Below are 18,091 nucleotides of genomic sequence, written 5' to 3' on the forward strand. Positions count from 1 at the left end.
TAGCATGCTGACCTGACCTGAAGTCAGTAATTTGATCTATATCAGTAGCATGATGATATTTTAATAATTGACTCCACAGTCTAAACTGACTTGAGGTCAGTGCTTTGATGTCAAGCAGAATGATGCCATGCATAGGGTCTTACAATAACTGACTCTGAATTAGTGATTATAATGTCTGGGCTGGGGTTCTAAACTGACCTGAAGTCATTGCATAACTGGCAACAGTTCTCAGTGGTTACAGCTGCTGACTCCCACATCCCGACCCCTAACCCCTGACCTCTTACTCACCCTCATGAAGGCCTGGTGGGGGACGCAGGTCAGCTGGTCATGTCTGATCTTGACCCGCCCTGTTGTAGCGTTGGACGTCCCGTTTCCGTGGAAATGGAAACGTGAGGGGAAGGACTCCTTGTGGTGCGTGTCTGCTGTCAGATTATACTGGAGCTCTATGGGAGAGAGTGAGTGAAGGAGATGGAGGGAGGGAGGGAGGGAGGGAGGGAGGGAGGGAGGGAGGGAGGGAGGGAGGGAGGGAGGGAGGGTGAGGGAGAGAGAGCATGAGGTTTTTGTTTCAGAGAGCATCCAGAGTTCACATGAACCAGGGCCCAAGACATACAAACCTACAGTAGGCCCAGCCTCAACCCCAGACCCAGCCTCAACCCCAGACATACAGACCTAGACCCAGACTCAACCCCAGACCCAGCCTCACCCCAGACATACAAACCTAGACCCAGCCTCAACCCCAGACCCAGCCTCAACCCCAGACATACAGACCTAGACCCAGTCTCAACCCCAGACCCAGCCTCACCCCAGACATACAGTCCTAGACCCCGCCTACCCCAGACCCAGCCTCAACCCCAGACATACAGACCTAGACCCAGCCTCAACCCCAGACCCAGTCTCACCCCAGACATACAGACCTAGACCCAGCCTCAACCACAGACATACAGACCTAGACCCAGCCTCAACCCCAGACCCAGCCTCACCCCAGACATACAGACCTAGACCCAGCCTCAACCCCAGACATACAGACCTAGACCCAGCCTCAACCCCAGACCCAGCCTCACCCCAGACATACAGACCTAGACCCAGCCTCAACCCCAGACATACAGACCTAGACCCAGCCTCAACCCCAGACATACAGACCTAGACCCAGGCTCAACCCCAGACCCAGCCTCACCCCAGACATACAGACCTAGACCCAGCCTCAACCCCAGACATACAGACCTAGACCCAGCCTCAACTCCAGACCCAGCCTCAACCCAGACATACAGACCTAGACCCAGCCTCAACCCCAGACATACAGACCTAGACCCAGCCTCAACCCCAGACATTCAGACCTAGACCCAGCCTCAACCCCAGACATACAGACCTAGACCCAGACTCAACCCCAGACCCAGCCTAACCCCAGACATACAAACCTAGACCCAACCTCAACCCCAGACCCAGCCTCAACCCCAGACATACAGACCTAGACCCAGACTCAATCCCAGACCCAGCCTCACCCCAGACATACAGTCCTAGACCCAGCCTCAACCCCAGACATACAGACCTAGACCCAGCCTCAACCCCAGACCCAGCCTCACCCCAGACATACAGACCTAGACCCAGCCTCAACCCCAGACATACAGACCTAGAACCAGCCTCAACCCCAGACATACAGACCTAGACCCAGGCTCAACCCCAGACCCAGCCTCACCCCAGACATACAGACCTAGACCCAGCCTCAACCCCAGACATACAGACCTAGACCCAGCCTCAACCCCAGACATACAGACCTAGACCCAGGCTCAACCCCAGACCCAGCCTCAACCCCAGACATACAGACCTAGACCCAGACTCAACCCCAGACCCAGCCTAACCCCAGACATACAAACCTAGACCCAGCCTCAACCCCAGACCCAGCCTCAACCCCAGACATACAGACCTAGACCCAGACTCAACCCCAGACCCAGCCTCACCCCAGACATACCGTCCTAGACCCCACCTCAACCCCAGACCCAGCCTCAACCCCAGACATACAGACCTAGACCCAGCCTCAACCCCAGACCGTCTCACCCCAGACATACAGACCTAGACCCAGCCTCAACCCCAGACATACAGACCTAGACCCAGCCTCAACCGCAGACCCAGCCTCACCCCAGACATACAGACCTAGACCCAGCCTCAACCCCAGACATACAGACCTAGACCCAGCCTCAACCCCAGACATACAGACCTAGACCCAGGCTCAACCCCAGACCCAGCCTCACCCCAGACATACAGACCTAGACCCAGCCTCAACCCTAGACATACACACCTAGACCCAGCCTCAACCCCAGACATACAGACCTAGACCCAGCCTCAACCCTAGACATACAGACATAGACCCAGCCTCAACCCCAGACATACAGACATAGACCCAGCCTCAACCCCAGACATACAGACATAGACCCAGCCTCAACCCCAGACATACAGACATAGACCCAGCCTCAACCCCAGACATACAGACATAGACCCAGCCTCAACCCCAGACATACAGACATAGACCCAGCCTCAACCTCAGACCCAGCCTCAACCCTAGACATACAGACCTAAACCCAGCCTCACCCCAGACATACAGACCTAGACCCAGCCTCACCCCAGACATACAGACCTAGTCCAAGCCTCAACCGCAGACACACATCAACCCCAGACCCAGACATATAGACCTAGACCCAGCCTCAACCCCAGACCCAGACTCAACCCCAGACTCAACCCCAGTCTCAACCCCAGCCCCAAGCCCAGACATACAGACCTAGACCGAGCCTCAACCCCAGACCCAGACATACAGACCCAGACTCAACCCCAGACCCAGACTCAACCCCAGTCTCAGCCCCAGACACAGCCTTCACCCCAGCCTCAACCCCATTCTCAACCCCAGACTCAGCCCCAGCCTCAACTCCAGCCTCAACTCCAGCCTCAACCCCAGGCTTCACCCCAGCGTCAACCCCAGCCCCAGCCCCAGCCCGCAACCAAGCCTCAACCCCAGACCCAGCCTCTTTCTCAGCCCCAGACTCAACCCCAGACCCATTCCTAATCACAAATGTACTGTACAGTCATGGTCAAAAGTTTTGAGAATGACACAAATACTAATTTTCACAAAGTCTGCTGCCTCAGCCCGCAACCAAGCCTCAACCCCAGACCCAGCCTCTTTCTCAGCCCCAGCCCCAGCCTCAACCTCAGACCCATTCCTAATCATAAATGTACTGTACTGTAGATGGAGAAAACATATTTTGAATGAGGATAACATTGACTTGTGTTTTATTTCGCAAGACACTTCAAATTAGTCATTTTCGTTTACTATCAAAGGACAGTGATGTTTCACAGTGATACCAGATAACTTTGAATAACTGAAATCCCACCAAAAACATAATGTTGAGGACAACAGGTGGTTAGAAAACGTGTACCTGATGGACAACATCAGTCTATCTATCAGGACAGGCTCTAACGGACACTTTCACCAGAGGAATGCTCTGCAGAGATAACCGTTGTTAAGGCAGGGTTAACATACTAAACCAACTGACCCATGCCTCAGGGACTAGTGATAAGATGGAGGGACTGACAGTGATAAGGAAACAGAAAAAGTCTGTCTCGGACACAATAGTGTTTTCTGTCAACTAGTCCAGGGCAGGGGCTTTCATGACTATTTCCTGAGAGACACAAGATACTAGACTTTGTGCATTATACCATTTTCCACATACAAACTAGTAGTATAATAATGCTCACATTGGAAAATGAGTTTGGAAAATGAGTTTTTGGTCACTATTAAGTACACACACTAGAACCAAAACTGTCTTTTGTTTGTAAGTGCCACTGCACACATAACCTTCACTAATGTAACGATTAACATAATGCAAACAGACAGGTTGATTTCACAGTGCAGGGCTATGAGGGAGCCAGGAGCACGGGGAGAGGGTCTGCTCACCTATTGAAGAGGTAAAGAGTCGAGCATGGACCCTGAAGCAGACTGTAGCATTGATGCAGACAGCAGGAAGACCGTTGTCAGAACACAGCGCTACATAGCGGTTCACACTGACAGGCAGGGGCATGAAGGCTTCTACCACTACCACTGGACGAGTCCTGGCACAGGGAGACAACAACATGTCAACAACAACAACAACAACAACATTAAAACAACACATTAACACTCAGTGTCAAAGCAAATACAATTGTACATTTGCATTAGAATATGGGAGCTACAGTATATGGGCCAGAAGATAAACAAATCTACAAACCAAAAGGTATTATAAAAGGTGAAAATGGTTGCTCAAAATATAGGCCAGGCAACTACAGTATACAGGTGAAATAAACGGGCCAGAACACTTTCACTGAGGTCATATTCAGAAAGTAAATTCATGAAATGTAAGATAAAATGTTCACCAATATTCAGTGAAAGTTTAACCTCAGTAATTCTAGTTTCAGAGATCAGTTATCTAGTGGATGTGATGTGATATGTACCACAGTTCTTACCTCAGAACCACAGCCGAGTCTGAGAGGAAGGCCCCTACTGCTACATCTGTGGTTTAGAGAGATGCAGATAGATAGTTGTCATTATCTTGAACATGCAATTTCCTGCTATAGGCCTATCTGGCTGCAAGGCTCTCTAGACTTGTTAAAGCTCTAGTACTTGTTAAAGCTCTAAACCAGTTTGTTACTCAGTTTAGAACAGCTCATAAGGTATCAATGGAATGTTTTTCATTCATTCATGAATTCATTAATTTGTTCATTCGTTCATTCAGTCAGTCAGTCATTCGGTCATTCATTTGTTCATTCAATCCACATCAGCCTGCAGACAAAATGTATTCACCCAGTTTACTGCACTGTAAAAAAAAATCCTGTAAACTTTACAGTAATGTACTGTTAAACCAAAGTTTCTTTGGAATTTATGGTAACATACTCTACTTTTTTTCTACAGTAACTTACAGGTAACTTACAGGTAACTGGCTGCCAGTAAGTTACCATATAAACAACAATATTTATTTTACAGTGTGGACGTAGTTAACTGATCTTATTTGGACCATTTGCTATGAATTTGGCCAAAAGATTCACTTCAGATCCCAGAGCAAAGTCACAATCATCAGTAATTTCCTCCCTAATAAAAATCCAATAATCTCCACTCAGCATCTTAGACAGACTTCTAACAAGATAACCAGATATCAACAGTAATAAACTGATGCGTTTTGTTTTTAGATAAGTATTTATCACTTGCGTTACAAATCAATCTATAAAAACAACAATTAAAACAAATAACACATGAAAAAAACAAATGAAATGTTTTATTGACAGACAGTACACAATACTTTACAATGTACCAGTTCTAAGAGATGACTAGCTAAGAGATGACTGACTGTCTCTCTCTCTCTCTCTCTCTCTCTCTCTGTCAGTCTACAGGATATGCTGTTTAGTTTACAGTGTATCACTAGAGGAAGATAAGAAGATGAGAAGCAGAGAGTAAGCAGACAACCATCACTAATTTAAACCCCAGGATATTATCACTGCCCAATTTGGTTTTCCCTGGGTAGCAGCCAACACACACACACACACACAGACACACATATATTTACCCATCCCCTGTCCTCAGTTCTCTTCCCACCACCGCCATGTTTTGACGACCTTACTAACTTAAGGCACAGCATGTGTGACATAATAACGGGACATTACAGTGTGTTCTGTTTTAGTCAGCCGTAGAGAAACAGAGACAGACTCAAACATTGTACTTGAGGGAAGCACTGTACACAACGGTGACAGTCAAGAAAGGGATCGTTACCTTGGTAACCGTTTCCATCAACATCGATGCCTCCGGACACAGACTGGCCGAACATCTTTAACTCATTACCCAGAACAGAGCTGGTGATCCTCTGATGATGGAACAAGAACAGCCTGATTATTCTTACAGCTAACAACCCTCTGTCCTGTACACATTTCATACACTTCATTTTCTTTCCCAAACCAAGAGAGCTGTCTATGTAAGCTGTACAGTACACATTTCAGGTTTTTCTCTAATACGGAGCTTTGATATGCAAGAAATGTAATGTATCTATATTTGGATATACAGTAACTACATTTTCTCCAAAAGGTTGTATTCCACGTTGAGATACATTTATTTACATATATACATTGATTTATCTCCATGGTATTCCATAACTAGAAGGTAATTTAAATGTAACTGCTTAATTTAAACCGTCGCACATGCTCAGACAGAGAAAAATAGGAGGCCAAACAGTTTAAGGAAATCATAGCAATTCAGAGTGAGGAACTCTCTTCCGACTGTCTGAGAGCAAAGAGAGAAACAAAGGCACATTTGATCCTCACGTCCTATCTCACTCCCTCCCCCTCCCTCCAATCTATTGTCCCTGATCATTGGTCAGAGGAGGGACACCCTAACCCCTCTTCCCTTCACTCCCTCCCTCCCTTTTTCCCTCCCTCCATCCCTCCTTCTTTCCGTCCAGTAATCTCCTGTCCCTGAAGTCTGCAGACAAACAGCAGCTGGAAGGGATGTAGCCATAGCTGTGTACATACTTGAGAGAAGGTCTGAGAGATCCCTGTCTTCCTCCCATTGTAGATATATATAGCCCCACGCAGCTCTTCCTCCTGCGGAGCCCCCACTGCCACATCTGGAACACATTTACAGTCAGTCAGGGGTTAACTTAGGATACGTCCCAAATGGCACCATATTCCCTATATAGTGCACTACTTTTGACCAGTGCCCATAGGGTAATGTAGTTAATTAGTGCACTATATAGGAATTAGGGTGCTATTTTGGAGACACACATAGGTTAAGTTACAGGTTTACATGGACATAATGACCTAAATAACAACGTCCTCACAATCAACCATGCAGGCACACCCTCATATCCACCGACTGCTCTCAGACTGCACGTAACCTAAGTCTAGTCTACACTGGGAGCTGGGACAGTGTGTGTGTGTGTGTGTGTGTGTGTGGGTGCGTGTGCGTGTGTGTGTGTGTGTCAGGGTTGGGGTCTATTCAATTTCAATTCCAGTCAATTCAGAAAGTAAACCAAATTCCAATTCCAGATTTTCCTAACTGAAAAGCATTGAAGAGAATTGGAATTTCAGTGTACTTCCTGAATTGACTGGAATTTAAATGGAATTGACCCCAACCCTGGTGTGTGTGTGTGTGTGTGTGTGTGTGTGCTTGTGCTGATGTTGAGGAACTGGCAGTTAGGCTGGTGTAAGTGGCAGTTAGAAGTGTGCTGGGGCCCTGTGATCAGCTGTAGGGGATGTGGTTGGTTGGTTGGTTGGTTGGTGGTATTGCCTCTGTGTTGACTGGGGCTGGTTTATGGTGTGTGTCTTCGTACCCAGTTACCCAATATCACCACAGACTTCAGTGTAGTTCTTTCTGACTGGCATAGCTCGCTTTCTGTTACTTTTAGAGCTGCCCATTGCTCATAGCCTTGATCAACCATCCTGATCTTGCAAGCTTACATTGAAACGAAATGAGAGCGCAGCGGTCCGGATGGTGGATCAGGCTACATTCCATTCAACTGAAATATGGGGAGATTTTATTGTGCAACAATTGGAACAGCACCTACTTGGAATATCACCAAGTTCAATTTCACTTTATTTGTATTTATTTTTTACAAACAACTATGCAGAACATTGGCATCTTAGCTAGGGTAGCTGATTTTGTCATCATAGTTTTGCTTTCTGTGACACATCATTATAACTTTAAATATAAAGTAAGAATTGCTTTACATCTTTGCAAAACATATGCATAACACTCACCAGGAAAGCCATCATCATCAATATCTCCCAGATCAGTTATGGTCTCCCCAAATCTGGCAGCATACGAGTTGCTTCCCACCAACTGAAACTCTGCTTCCTTCATATTAGCCTTAAAAACACATTCATTTACAGTCTTAAGATTCCTTCTCTCCTCTTCCCAGGGTAATGGCTTGTAAAGTGGATTCAGGGAGAAAAAACTGTTGTTTGCTGATGGAGATATGTGGGGGAAGTAGCTAGCTAAGCTCCATGTAATTGCAGTTATTTAGTCATTAGGTTGGTAATTACGTAAAGTTAGTCATGTCATGCACAGTTGCCTGGTCCTTAGTAGTACGCTATAAAAGTAGCAGATATCCGCTGGTTTAGCGTTCCATAATACAAACTCATCAGTCATAGAAACAGTCCTTAGGTCCTGTTATCATCATGCTGGGTTGTTTTATATCATCTGCCAGTGTATAAGACAGTTCAGTAATATAGTAACTCCAGCCTCTTCTTTTTATAGGAAATGACAATAAAATAAAAATCTCTTTACTTGAGCATATTCATTTCTATAGAATTATCTGATTGTTCTGAAAGCTGAATAGTTAGTGTAGATGTTACTACACAGGTATAAGAGCAACTTAATGTTAAGTGATACCATCATTGGTTTTGAAAAGGTTTTGTTATAACAGTGCACAACACCAGTATTGTATGAAATGCTTAACTACTATCATATTTAAGAATTACAGAATGAAGTTGTGATGATAACAGTATGTGTGTGAGATGTGAGGTGAGGTGAGGAAGTCTCTTTTGTTGTTGTTCTGTTTTAACAAGTACTGTATCTTCAGGGACAGTGTTCCATATAACAGCCTCGCAAAGTTTATAGTAAACATTTCAATAGGTAATGTACCATCAAATTACTTTAGATTCAAGGCTATTTGCAAAACTCACACAGCTAGAAACACAATAACTGCACAATAACTTTTTATGATAGGGGTGAAAGAAAGGTTGTATCTCTCTCAATTAGTTTTTCCTAGATTCTTTGCATCCTCTCTCCTCACCTCCTTCTCAAGCCACATTGGAGGAGAGGATCCAAGGTCCCTCCCCCCTGACCTTCTCCTCCAATGAGTTTTGAGAAGGCAAGAAGAGGAATCAGGGAAATCAAGGTTGTCTGTTGTATACTGTATACTAGATCTGAATGAATGAAATAATCTTATTAAATACTTTTTTCTTTACATAGTTGAATGTGTTGACAACAAAATCACACAAAAATGATCAATGGAAATCAAATGTATCAACCCATGGAGGTCTGGATTTGGAGTCACCCTCAAAATTAAAGTGGAAAACCACACTACAGGCTGATCCAACTTTGATGTAATGTCCTTAAAACAAGTCAAAATGAGGCTCAGTAGTGTGTGTGGCCTCCACGTGCCTGTATGACCTCCCTACAACGCCTGGGCATGCTCCTGATGAGGTGGCGGATGGTCTCCTGAGGGATCTCCTCCCAGACCTGGACTAAAGCATCCGCCAACTCCTGGACAGTCTGTGGTGCAACGTGGCGTTGGTGGATGGAGCGAGACATGATGTCCCAGATGTGCTCAATTGGATTCAGGTCTGGGGAACGGGCGGGCCAGTCCATAGCATCAATGCCTTCCTCTTGCAGGAACTGCTGACACACTCCAGCCACATGAGGTCTAGCATTGTCTTGCATTAGGAGGAACCCAGGGCCAACCGCACCAGCATATGGTCTCACAAGGGGTCTGAGGATCTCATCTCGGTACCTAATGGCAGTCAGGCTACCTCTGGCGAGCACATGGAGGGCTGTGTGGCCCCCCAAAGAAATGCCACCCCACACCATGACTGACCCACCGCCAAACCGGTCATGCTGGAGGATGTTGCAGGCAGCAGAACGTTCTCCACGGCATCTCCAGACTCTGTCACGTCTGTCACATGCTCAGTGTGAAGAGCACAGGGCGCCAGTGGCGAATTTGCCAATCTTGGTGTTCTCTGGCAAATGCCAAACGTCCTGCACGGTGTTGGGCTGTAAGCACAACCCCCACCTGTGGACGTCGGGCCCTCATACCACCCTCATGGAGTCTGTTTCTGACCGTTTGAGCAGACACATGCACATTTGTGGCCTGCTGGAAGTCATTTTGCAGGGCTCTGGCAGTGCTCCTCCTGCTCCTCCTTGCACAAAGGTGGAGGTAGCGGTCCTGCTGCTGGGTTGTTGCCCTCCTACGGCCTCCTCCACATCTCCTGATGTACTGGCCTGTCTCCTGGTAGCGCCTCCATGCTCTGGACACTACGTTGACAGACACAGCAAACCTTCTTGCCACAGCTCGCATTGATGTGCCATCCTGGATGAGCTGCACTACCTGAGCCACTTGTGTGGGTTGTAGACTCTGTCTCATGCTACCACTAGAGTGAAAGCACCGCCAGCATTCAAAAGTGACCAAAACATCAGCCAGGAAGCATAGGAACTGAGAAGTGGTCTGTGGTCACCACCTGCAGAACCACTTCTTTATTGGGGGTGTCTTGCTAATTGCCTATAATTTCCACCTGTTGTCTATTCCATTTGCACAACAGCATGTGAAATGTATTGTCAATCAGTGTTGCTTCCTAAGTGGACAGTTTGATTTCACAGAAGTGTGATTGACTTGGAGTTACATTGTGTTGTTTAAGTGTTCTCTTTATTTTTTTGAGCAGTGTATAAAGTTGTATTGAATTGAAGGAAAAATGAATTGGGAAAGATCCCAGTACTTACGGCTCCTTGGTTGATGTAGACATGGACTTGTCCTTCCTCTCTCACGGTGCTGTACATGGGAGATCCTACCAGTAGATCAGACAGGCCATCTCCATTCAGGTCCACGGCACACACACTGGCACCAAAATACGAGCCCAGCTACAGTATAGGAAAACAGGTTTTAAGTCAATACAGTCAATCAAATCAATCAAATGTATTTATGAAGCCCTTTTAACATCAGCAGTTGTCACAAAGTGATTTTGCAGTAAGGAGGTATGATCTAGTTCTGCATCAAAATCAAGACATTAATGGCCAGTTTCCCAGACACAGATTATACCCAGTCCTAGACTAAAGAGCATGTTCAATGGAGATTCTTAGTCCAAGACTAGGCTTAATCTGTGTCAGGGAAACTGGCTGTAAAGATATCTGGCTACTAATTCCCACCTTGCTGCCCTTGACTTCACTGATTATCTTCAGCATGTTTTCTTCAGCTCTGAATAGGTAGGCCTGGATCAGAGGACAGAAAAGACCTGGTCACATCAGGACTTAAAGCCAACTAAGGATGAATGGTAAAATGCATTCACTACTTAGATTGTATCACAATACCCACACAGACATAATCTGCTTTCTACTGATAAAATATCTCCCATCTGCCATCTTAACATCCCTGTGGGACATGTATTTGGTAAGAACTGGCAACTTTTACAGTCTTCAAAAAATAAAATAAACGATTCCTCCATAAAATGTGCACAGAATTGCCACAAGACAAAATTATTGGCCACTTTCTGCAGATACATTAATTTACTTGACCTCATGGGCCCTTGTCAAAAGTAGTGAACTTAATAGGGAAAAGAATGCCATTTGGGACACAGTCTGTGGCTGCTAAATTACTTAAATGTAAATTGAATGTATTGACGACAAGATCCTTAAAGCATCTCTGAATAAAAGCCTTCCGACAAGTTTAAAATGTCCTGCATTTCATGAAAGTTCCCCTGCAACAGGGTGATCAAATTAAGATCCTACATCTGTACCAGTCCAGACCAGCGCAAAACCCATATGTCTTTTTCAGTAGCACATATTTCATACATTTCACCAGTAGCATGAGGAATGCCCAATGCATCATATATTTAGCATCACCCTGATTGGTGATTCAAACACATACTGTATTCTACTTACCGCCTTTAGCTTGTCCGGTCATAAGAAGCGAACCACATATAAGTGTTGGTTCTGTGCTTTCTTTCTACAGACGGGTGGTGGGGTGATGGGGATAGGATGGGGGAAAAAGGAAAAGCAGGAATTAAATTAACTCTTACTTTACCAGTCTGCCCGTGCTGGGGCGCACCGCCAACGATCTCTGTGGAGTCAAGGTGGAGGAAGTGGCCGGCCCCAACCGAGTAGCCTGGTGAGGAAAAGAAGGATCATAACGTTAGTACAACGCCAGTACAGCATTAGTACAACTTTAATATAACCAAAGAATCAGACTACCAGAGTAGCCTGGCAATGGAAACGTATCACAACGTTAATACAATGTCAAAACAACGTTAGTAAAACCTTAATACAACATTTGTAAACCTTAGTACAACCTTAGCACAACTTTAATATACCCAACTACACAGGTAGAACCAGATGGCACTGGTTGATACAAGAGATAAGAGCAACAAGCCAGACGTAACTGGCATGATGATTTGCAGTAACTACAATTGAGCAAATATTGAGCAACCTCCCCCCTCCCCCACAGACACACACAAAAGCATGCTTCCTCTCTGTATTCCCTTACGTTACACTTCACCAACTCAAAAACAAATGAGTGTCTTTATGACACGTGTGACAACCAGACAAGTCTTCTGATCGTCTCCAACCATATTATTATTAACAGACCCAGGTAACTGCCATAGAGGACAGTGCTGTTGTCATCCACATACGCAGACAGGACCCTGCTGGAGGTGTTGTAGACCAGGACAGACCCAGTCCAGTACGATGTCCCTGGGGCTCCCATTATTATCAAGTCCTGAAGAAAAACAACACAACACATACATCAGAGTATTGTTCAGTTTGTGTTTTATGTTTGTGATTTCCCAGCAAACCAAAATTGGTTCTGTGAAAGTTCCCATAACATTTTTTAGGTTGTGGCAAATGTTCATTCTCACAAAAACTATCCAGTTGTGCTGATCATTATACAATGTTTGTATAAAACATTTGCCTGATGTTAAAAGAATGTTCCCAGACCGTTGCTCTCATATTTTGTTGCAGCAGTATGTTCTTAAAACATTACTGGTACATTGTGTTAAAACATTACCTGGAAACCTAATGAGAACGTTTCGGGAATGTCCTTTGGTGGTTGTTACAGATGTTGTGCACAACATTTTAGTGAATGTTAGGAAAGCATTCCAAGGATATTTAATTTAAAACATTTTCTGAAGAAAAAAAAACATTTTGTTATCAAAAACATTATTTGAATGTTTTTGGGATGTTATCATCCTAATCTTAGAAGAAAAAAAACGAACTAGAACTTAAAGGGAATCTTAACTAATGTTCTGGGAATGTTCCCAGTTTGATGGGTTATGTGCATTTAAAGTTTGTGACTTGTGTATGTGTATGTGTACATGTACACGTGTTTGTGTATGTGTACAAGTGCATTACCAGCATATACATAAACTTCAGGTTTAAACAGAATATGTAGAGGAACTGATACCTCAGTCAGAAAGTTGGATATTCCTGCTTGGCATGATCCGTAGTCCTCACCAAACTTCCGTTGGTGATCTGCAGAAAGAGGGGCAGATGCATTTTCATTTAGGCAAATAAAGCAAGCTTACTGTCAACAAGCTCTCAGGCTCAGTGCAGGTTGCTTACAGGTGTTAGACATGGCGAGAACTGTTGGCCTCGGTTATTGACTGATTTATGTGATTTATAACCCACATTTTCATTTTTCTGTTGCAAAACATTTTGCAACGATATGCATTAATGAATAAGAAACAGATATCATGTAAATGCAAAACAGTGTACCTTTGTAGCATGGGATGAGTGGTTGAGCCTGTTTGAGGTCAGCCTCGTATCTGTAACAGACACCATGAGGCAGCTTGTTCTGGTTGTCGTTCCTGGAATAGAACACGTTCTTCCAACGATGCCCACATGCCTGTGGAACGAGAAGCAGCACAGATGTTGTTGGAGGAAATGCAACTGTTTGAGAGGAGGAATGTAACAACAATGGAATAGGCTACACACAAAATATGTACGTTTGTGGTTCTTCTAACAAGTGAAATAATGCGAGCACTGTCCAGCAGCTAGTTTCCAAAATAAGGTTAAACGACAACAGACTATAGGCTAAACACAAAACATGTAAATGATGTGGGTCTTCTAACTAGAAACATCAATGTAATAGGGGATCATTTGATATGTCTGGTAGGGTTGCAAAGGATGCTAGCCTTGTTTCTTGTTTAAGACCAGGCACTACAGGCTGAAATGACATTTTTGCGTCTACCTATCAATTCTGAGATTTGTTGGTACTTTGGTAAATTAATATGAGTATTTTCAGAAAGTAAACATAAAAAATTTTAAACGTCATGAAAATGTATATTTTATTTTCTCTATCATACTGCCGTCATACATTTTAATTAATTTTAACCACTTTAAAATGGACATACAGTACCAGTCAAAAGTTTGGACACACCTACTCATTCAAGGGTTTTTCTTTATTTTTACTATTTTCTACATTGTAGAATAATAGCGAAGACATCAAAACTATGAAATAACACATATGGAATCATGTAGTAACCAAAACAAGTGTTAAACAAATCAAATAGCCACGCTTTGCCTTGATGACAGCTTTGCACACTCTTGGCATTCTCTCAACCAGCTTCACCTGGAATGCTTTTCCAACAGTCTTGAAGGAGTTCCCACATATGCTGAGCACTTGCTGGCTACTTTTCCTTCACTCTGTGGTCCGACTCATCCCAAACCATCTCAATTGGGTTGAGGTTGGGGGATTGTGGAGGCCAGATCATCTGATGCAGCACTCCATCACTCTCCTTCTTGGTAAAATAGCCCTTACACAGCCTGGAGGTGTGTTGGGTCATTGTCCTGTTGAAAAACAAATGATAGTCCCACTAAGCCCAAACCATGGCGTATCTCTGCAGAATGCTGTGGTAGCCATGCTGGTTAAGTGTGCCTTGAATTCTAAATAAATCACGGACGGTGTCACCAACAAAGCACCCCCACACCATACACAAGCGGAGATCATCCGTTCACCCACACTGCTTCTCACAAAGACACGGCGGTTGGAACCAAAAATCTCCAATTTGGACTCCAGACCAAAGGACACATTTCCACCGGTCTAATGTCCATTGCTCGTGTTTCTTGGCCCAAGCAGGTCTCTTCTTCTTACTGGTGCCCTTTAGTAGTGGTTTCTTTGCAGCAATTCGACCATGAAGGCCTGATTCACAAAGTCCCCTCTGAACAGTTGATGTTGAGATGTGTCTGTGACTTGAACTCTGTGAAGCATTTATTTGGGCTGCAATTTCTGAGGCTGGTAACTCTAATGAACTTATCCTCTGCAGCAGAGGTAACTCTGGGTCTTCCATTCCTGTGGCGGTCCTCATGAGAGCCAGTTTCATCATAGCGCTTGATGGTTTTTGCGACTGCACTTGAAGAAACGTTCAAAGTTCTTGAAATGTTCCGTATTGACTGACCTTCATGTCTTAAAGTAATGATGGACTGTTGTTTCTCTTTGCTTATTTGAGCTGTTCTTGCCATAATATGGACTTGGTCTTTTACCAAATAGGGCTATCTTCTGTATACCCTCCCCTACCTTGTCACAACACCACTGTTTGGTTCAAACGCATTAAGAAGGAAATAAATTCCACAAATTAACTTTTAAGAAGGCACACCTGTTAATTGAAATGCATTCCAGGTGACTACCTCATGAAGCTGGTTGAGAGAATGCAAAGAGTGTGCAAAGCTGTCATCAAGGCAAAGGGTGGCTATTTGAAGAATCTCAAATATATAATATATTTTGATTTGTTTATGGTGATAGGGTCTAAATAGGGGTTTGGCGTTAGTCTAAATTCAGTCTTCAACTGCCATTTCCCGAAAGTTAGACTCTTCCCACACTCCAACTAATTTTTCTCAGCTTCAGAAGCATCTGCATTCACCAAATTGTGTGTGGTTATCCTACATTCAACTGGTAAAAGTGGATTGTGATATGATTAAGGGAAAATAAATACCCTATGAGGGTGTGGTGCCTGGCCTTAAACAAAGTTCACCAATACAAGATGTAACCCATCTCATTATTTGATTTGGGTCTTTGAATGGGCACAAAGACTGTATATCACTGGAATTTACACCAATACTTGACCATCTGAGAATGAATTGTAACATTTGTTTACCTCTACTGGGCCTAATCTACATGCCAATACATGATCATCACTGTAAAGCCCTTTATGACACCTGCTGATGTAAAAAGGGCTTTATAAATACATTTATGACTTAACATACCAATACATGGCCATCACCAGGCTGTCTGGACAGGCTGACTCCGAGCCACTGGTTGTCACTCTCAGAGAAGCAAGTCTTCCCACAACTATCCACACCTGTAGTACAGACACACACACATGCAAGCACACACACCAAATGGGGAGAGAGAGAGATAGAGAGAGTGAGAGAGAGAGAGAGAGAGAGAGAGAGAGAGAGAGAGAGAGAGAGAGAGAGAGAGAGAGAGAGAGAGAGAGAGAGAGAGAGAGAGAGAGAGAGAGAGAGAGAGAGAGAGAGAATTTTGATAAACTCCCATATCTATTGGGTGAAATACCACAGTGTACCATCACAGCAGCAAGATTTGTGACCTGTTGCCACAAGAAAAGGGCAACCAGTGAAGAACAAACACCATTGTAAATACAACCTATATTTATGTTTATTTATTTTCCCTTTTGTACTTTAACTATTTGCACATCATTACAACACTGTATACAGACATAATATGACACTTGAAATGTCTTTATTCTTTTGTGAGTGTAATGTTTACTGTTAATTTTTTATTGTTTATTTCACTTTTGTTTATTATCTATTTCACTTGCTTTGGCAATGTAAACATATGTTTCCCATGCCAATAAAGCCCCTTAAATTGAAATGTAATTGAGAGAGAGAGAGAGAGAGAGAGAGAGAGAGAGAGAGAGAGAGAGAGAGAGAGAGAGAGAGAGAGAGAGAGAGAGAATTGAGAGGTGGCAATGACCTTTAATAATGCTTTATAAACCCTTTGAAAACAATCTTTGGGGCCTCCATGTTAAAAATGAAGTGGTTCTGGTTATTTGACCAACGTGCTTTCTTATAATCCAATGGAAATGTGTCAATGTCAGTTCACAAAGCCCCAAAACCACGTTGGTCAAATAACTTGGAAGCCCCACAGATTGTTTTCTTTGTAAAGTCGAGTTTATATTCAATACATCAATATTACAAACCTGTTGATATTTGCTGACATTCTCTCTTGTCCGAGATGCTGCACTTATAAATTGCTCCTGGTTCTTTAACGGCTGGGTAGGAAGGTGAATTCGCAACTGGAGCTCCGACTAATAACCTATAACAGACAATATGGAAATTATTATCACTAACCTTACAGTTTTATAAACATCAATACCCCAGCTGTGGGATATCAACAACAAAAAAATCCTTCACACTGAAAAACTCAAAAGGCAACATGGATACTCTTAATGTGCAGTTTCTGGTGGTTTCTTGTGTCAAAAGGTACTTGTGTTTATAGAATCCCTAATTAACAGTTTTCACACATTTTGGGGATGAATACCCACTTTGTTAATTCATCAACAACTAATAGCCTAAATGTGTGTAGCCTATTCAGTTATAGTGTTCTATGAATAAAGTTTTTTTTTAAAGCCTACAACAATGTTTGAATCACTTACCATGTGTTTTTCTTGTTCTTGTGTAACAATACAGAATATCCAAATAAAGATCCATTTGGTCCACTGAAACTAATGGGGTGGTCTACGTCCAAATTGTAACAGTCAGTGAGACTACAGCAACAGAAGTATGAGAGAAGAAAGCTCCAACAGCAAGAAAGATTCCCCGGCTTCTTTCGCTCCATTTTTGTAAAACAAATACCACCTTTTCTAACACGAAGAGCTTACAAGTAATGGCAGATGAAAACAAAAGAAGAAAAAAAACGTCGTTGATTCAAATCCAGGGAAACAGAGAAAAGTCGTACATCGCAACACAAACTTTAGAATGGCAGTTGGATAGAGTTGAATAGAGATTGGGCGCGCTCAACTCCTGTTGCGCTTCTTCATGCGTAGGTTGTTCTGCCTGTGCGCGACCTCACATCATCAGGCTCATGGCTAAATTCTGTCACGTGAAACTTCAAAAAGTGAGTTAAACCTCTGGCGGGCAGCGGGCATGCTGCTCCCCAAACTCATCAAACTTATAGCCCAACCCTCCAACCCTCCAACCCACCCCGAAACCTTCTATCCACACCATTAAAACTGAGAGAGATATGTGTCCACTGGATTTAACAGTACAACCCTTGAGTGAGAAGTTTTTAAAGTTTCAGAATGGAGAACAGTAGGCCTACAGCAAATCGCTTACCTGTTGTATCCTGTGCAGGTGACAAATACA

General features: G+C 43.8%; 1 protein-coding gene across 1 annotated transcript in view; it reads right to left on the reverse strand.

The window, feature by feature from the left end:
• The window catches only part of LOC311115731 (integrin alpha-4-like), a 30,148-nt gene extending 12,368 nt beyond the window's left edge, over positions 1–17,780 (reverse strand). Inside the window, exons 1-15 of the mRNA XM_084190880.1 lie at positions 17,383–17,780; positions 16,927–17,042; positions 15,971–16,065; positions 13,484–13,613; positions 13,173–13,240; positions 12,359–12,488; positions 11,794–11,879; positions 10,925–10,987; positions 10,502–10,639; positions 7,762–7,870; positions 6,535–6,629; positions 5,783–5,873; positions 4,486–4,531; positions 3,941–4,095; positions 289–443 (exon numbers count right to left, since the gene is read on the reverse strand). Coding sequence (XP_084047006.1) covers positions 289–443; positions 3,941–4,095; positions 4,486–4,531; positions 5,783–5,873; positions 6,535–6,629; positions 7,762–7,870; positions 10,502–10,639; positions 10,925–10,987; positions 11,794–11,879; positions 12,359–12,488; positions 13,173–13,240; positions 13,484–13,613; positions 15,971–16,065; positions 16,927–17,042; positions 17,383–17,564 — 1,659 coding nt within the window. The 5' untranslated portion in view covers positions 17,565–17,780. The remainder of the gene's footprint in view (positions 1–288; positions 444–3,940; positions 4,096–4,485; positions 4,532–5,782; positions 5,874–6,534; positions 6,630–7,761; positions 7,871–10,501; positions 10,640–10,924; positions 10,988–11,793; positions 11,880–12,358; positions 12,489–13,172; positions 13,241–13,483; positions 13,614–15,970; positions 16,066–16,926; positions 17,043–17,382) is intronic.
• Between the last annotated feature and the right edge of the window lie 311 nt (positions 17,781–18,091).

Source organism: Coregonus lavaretus (genome assembly GCF_964263955.1).
Source record: "Coregonus lavaretus genome assembly, contig: HAP1_SCAFFOLD_2518, whole genome shotgun sequence".
NCBI lineage: Eukaryota > Metazoa > Chordata > Actinopteri > Salmoniformes > Salmonidae > Coregonus > Coregonus lavaretus.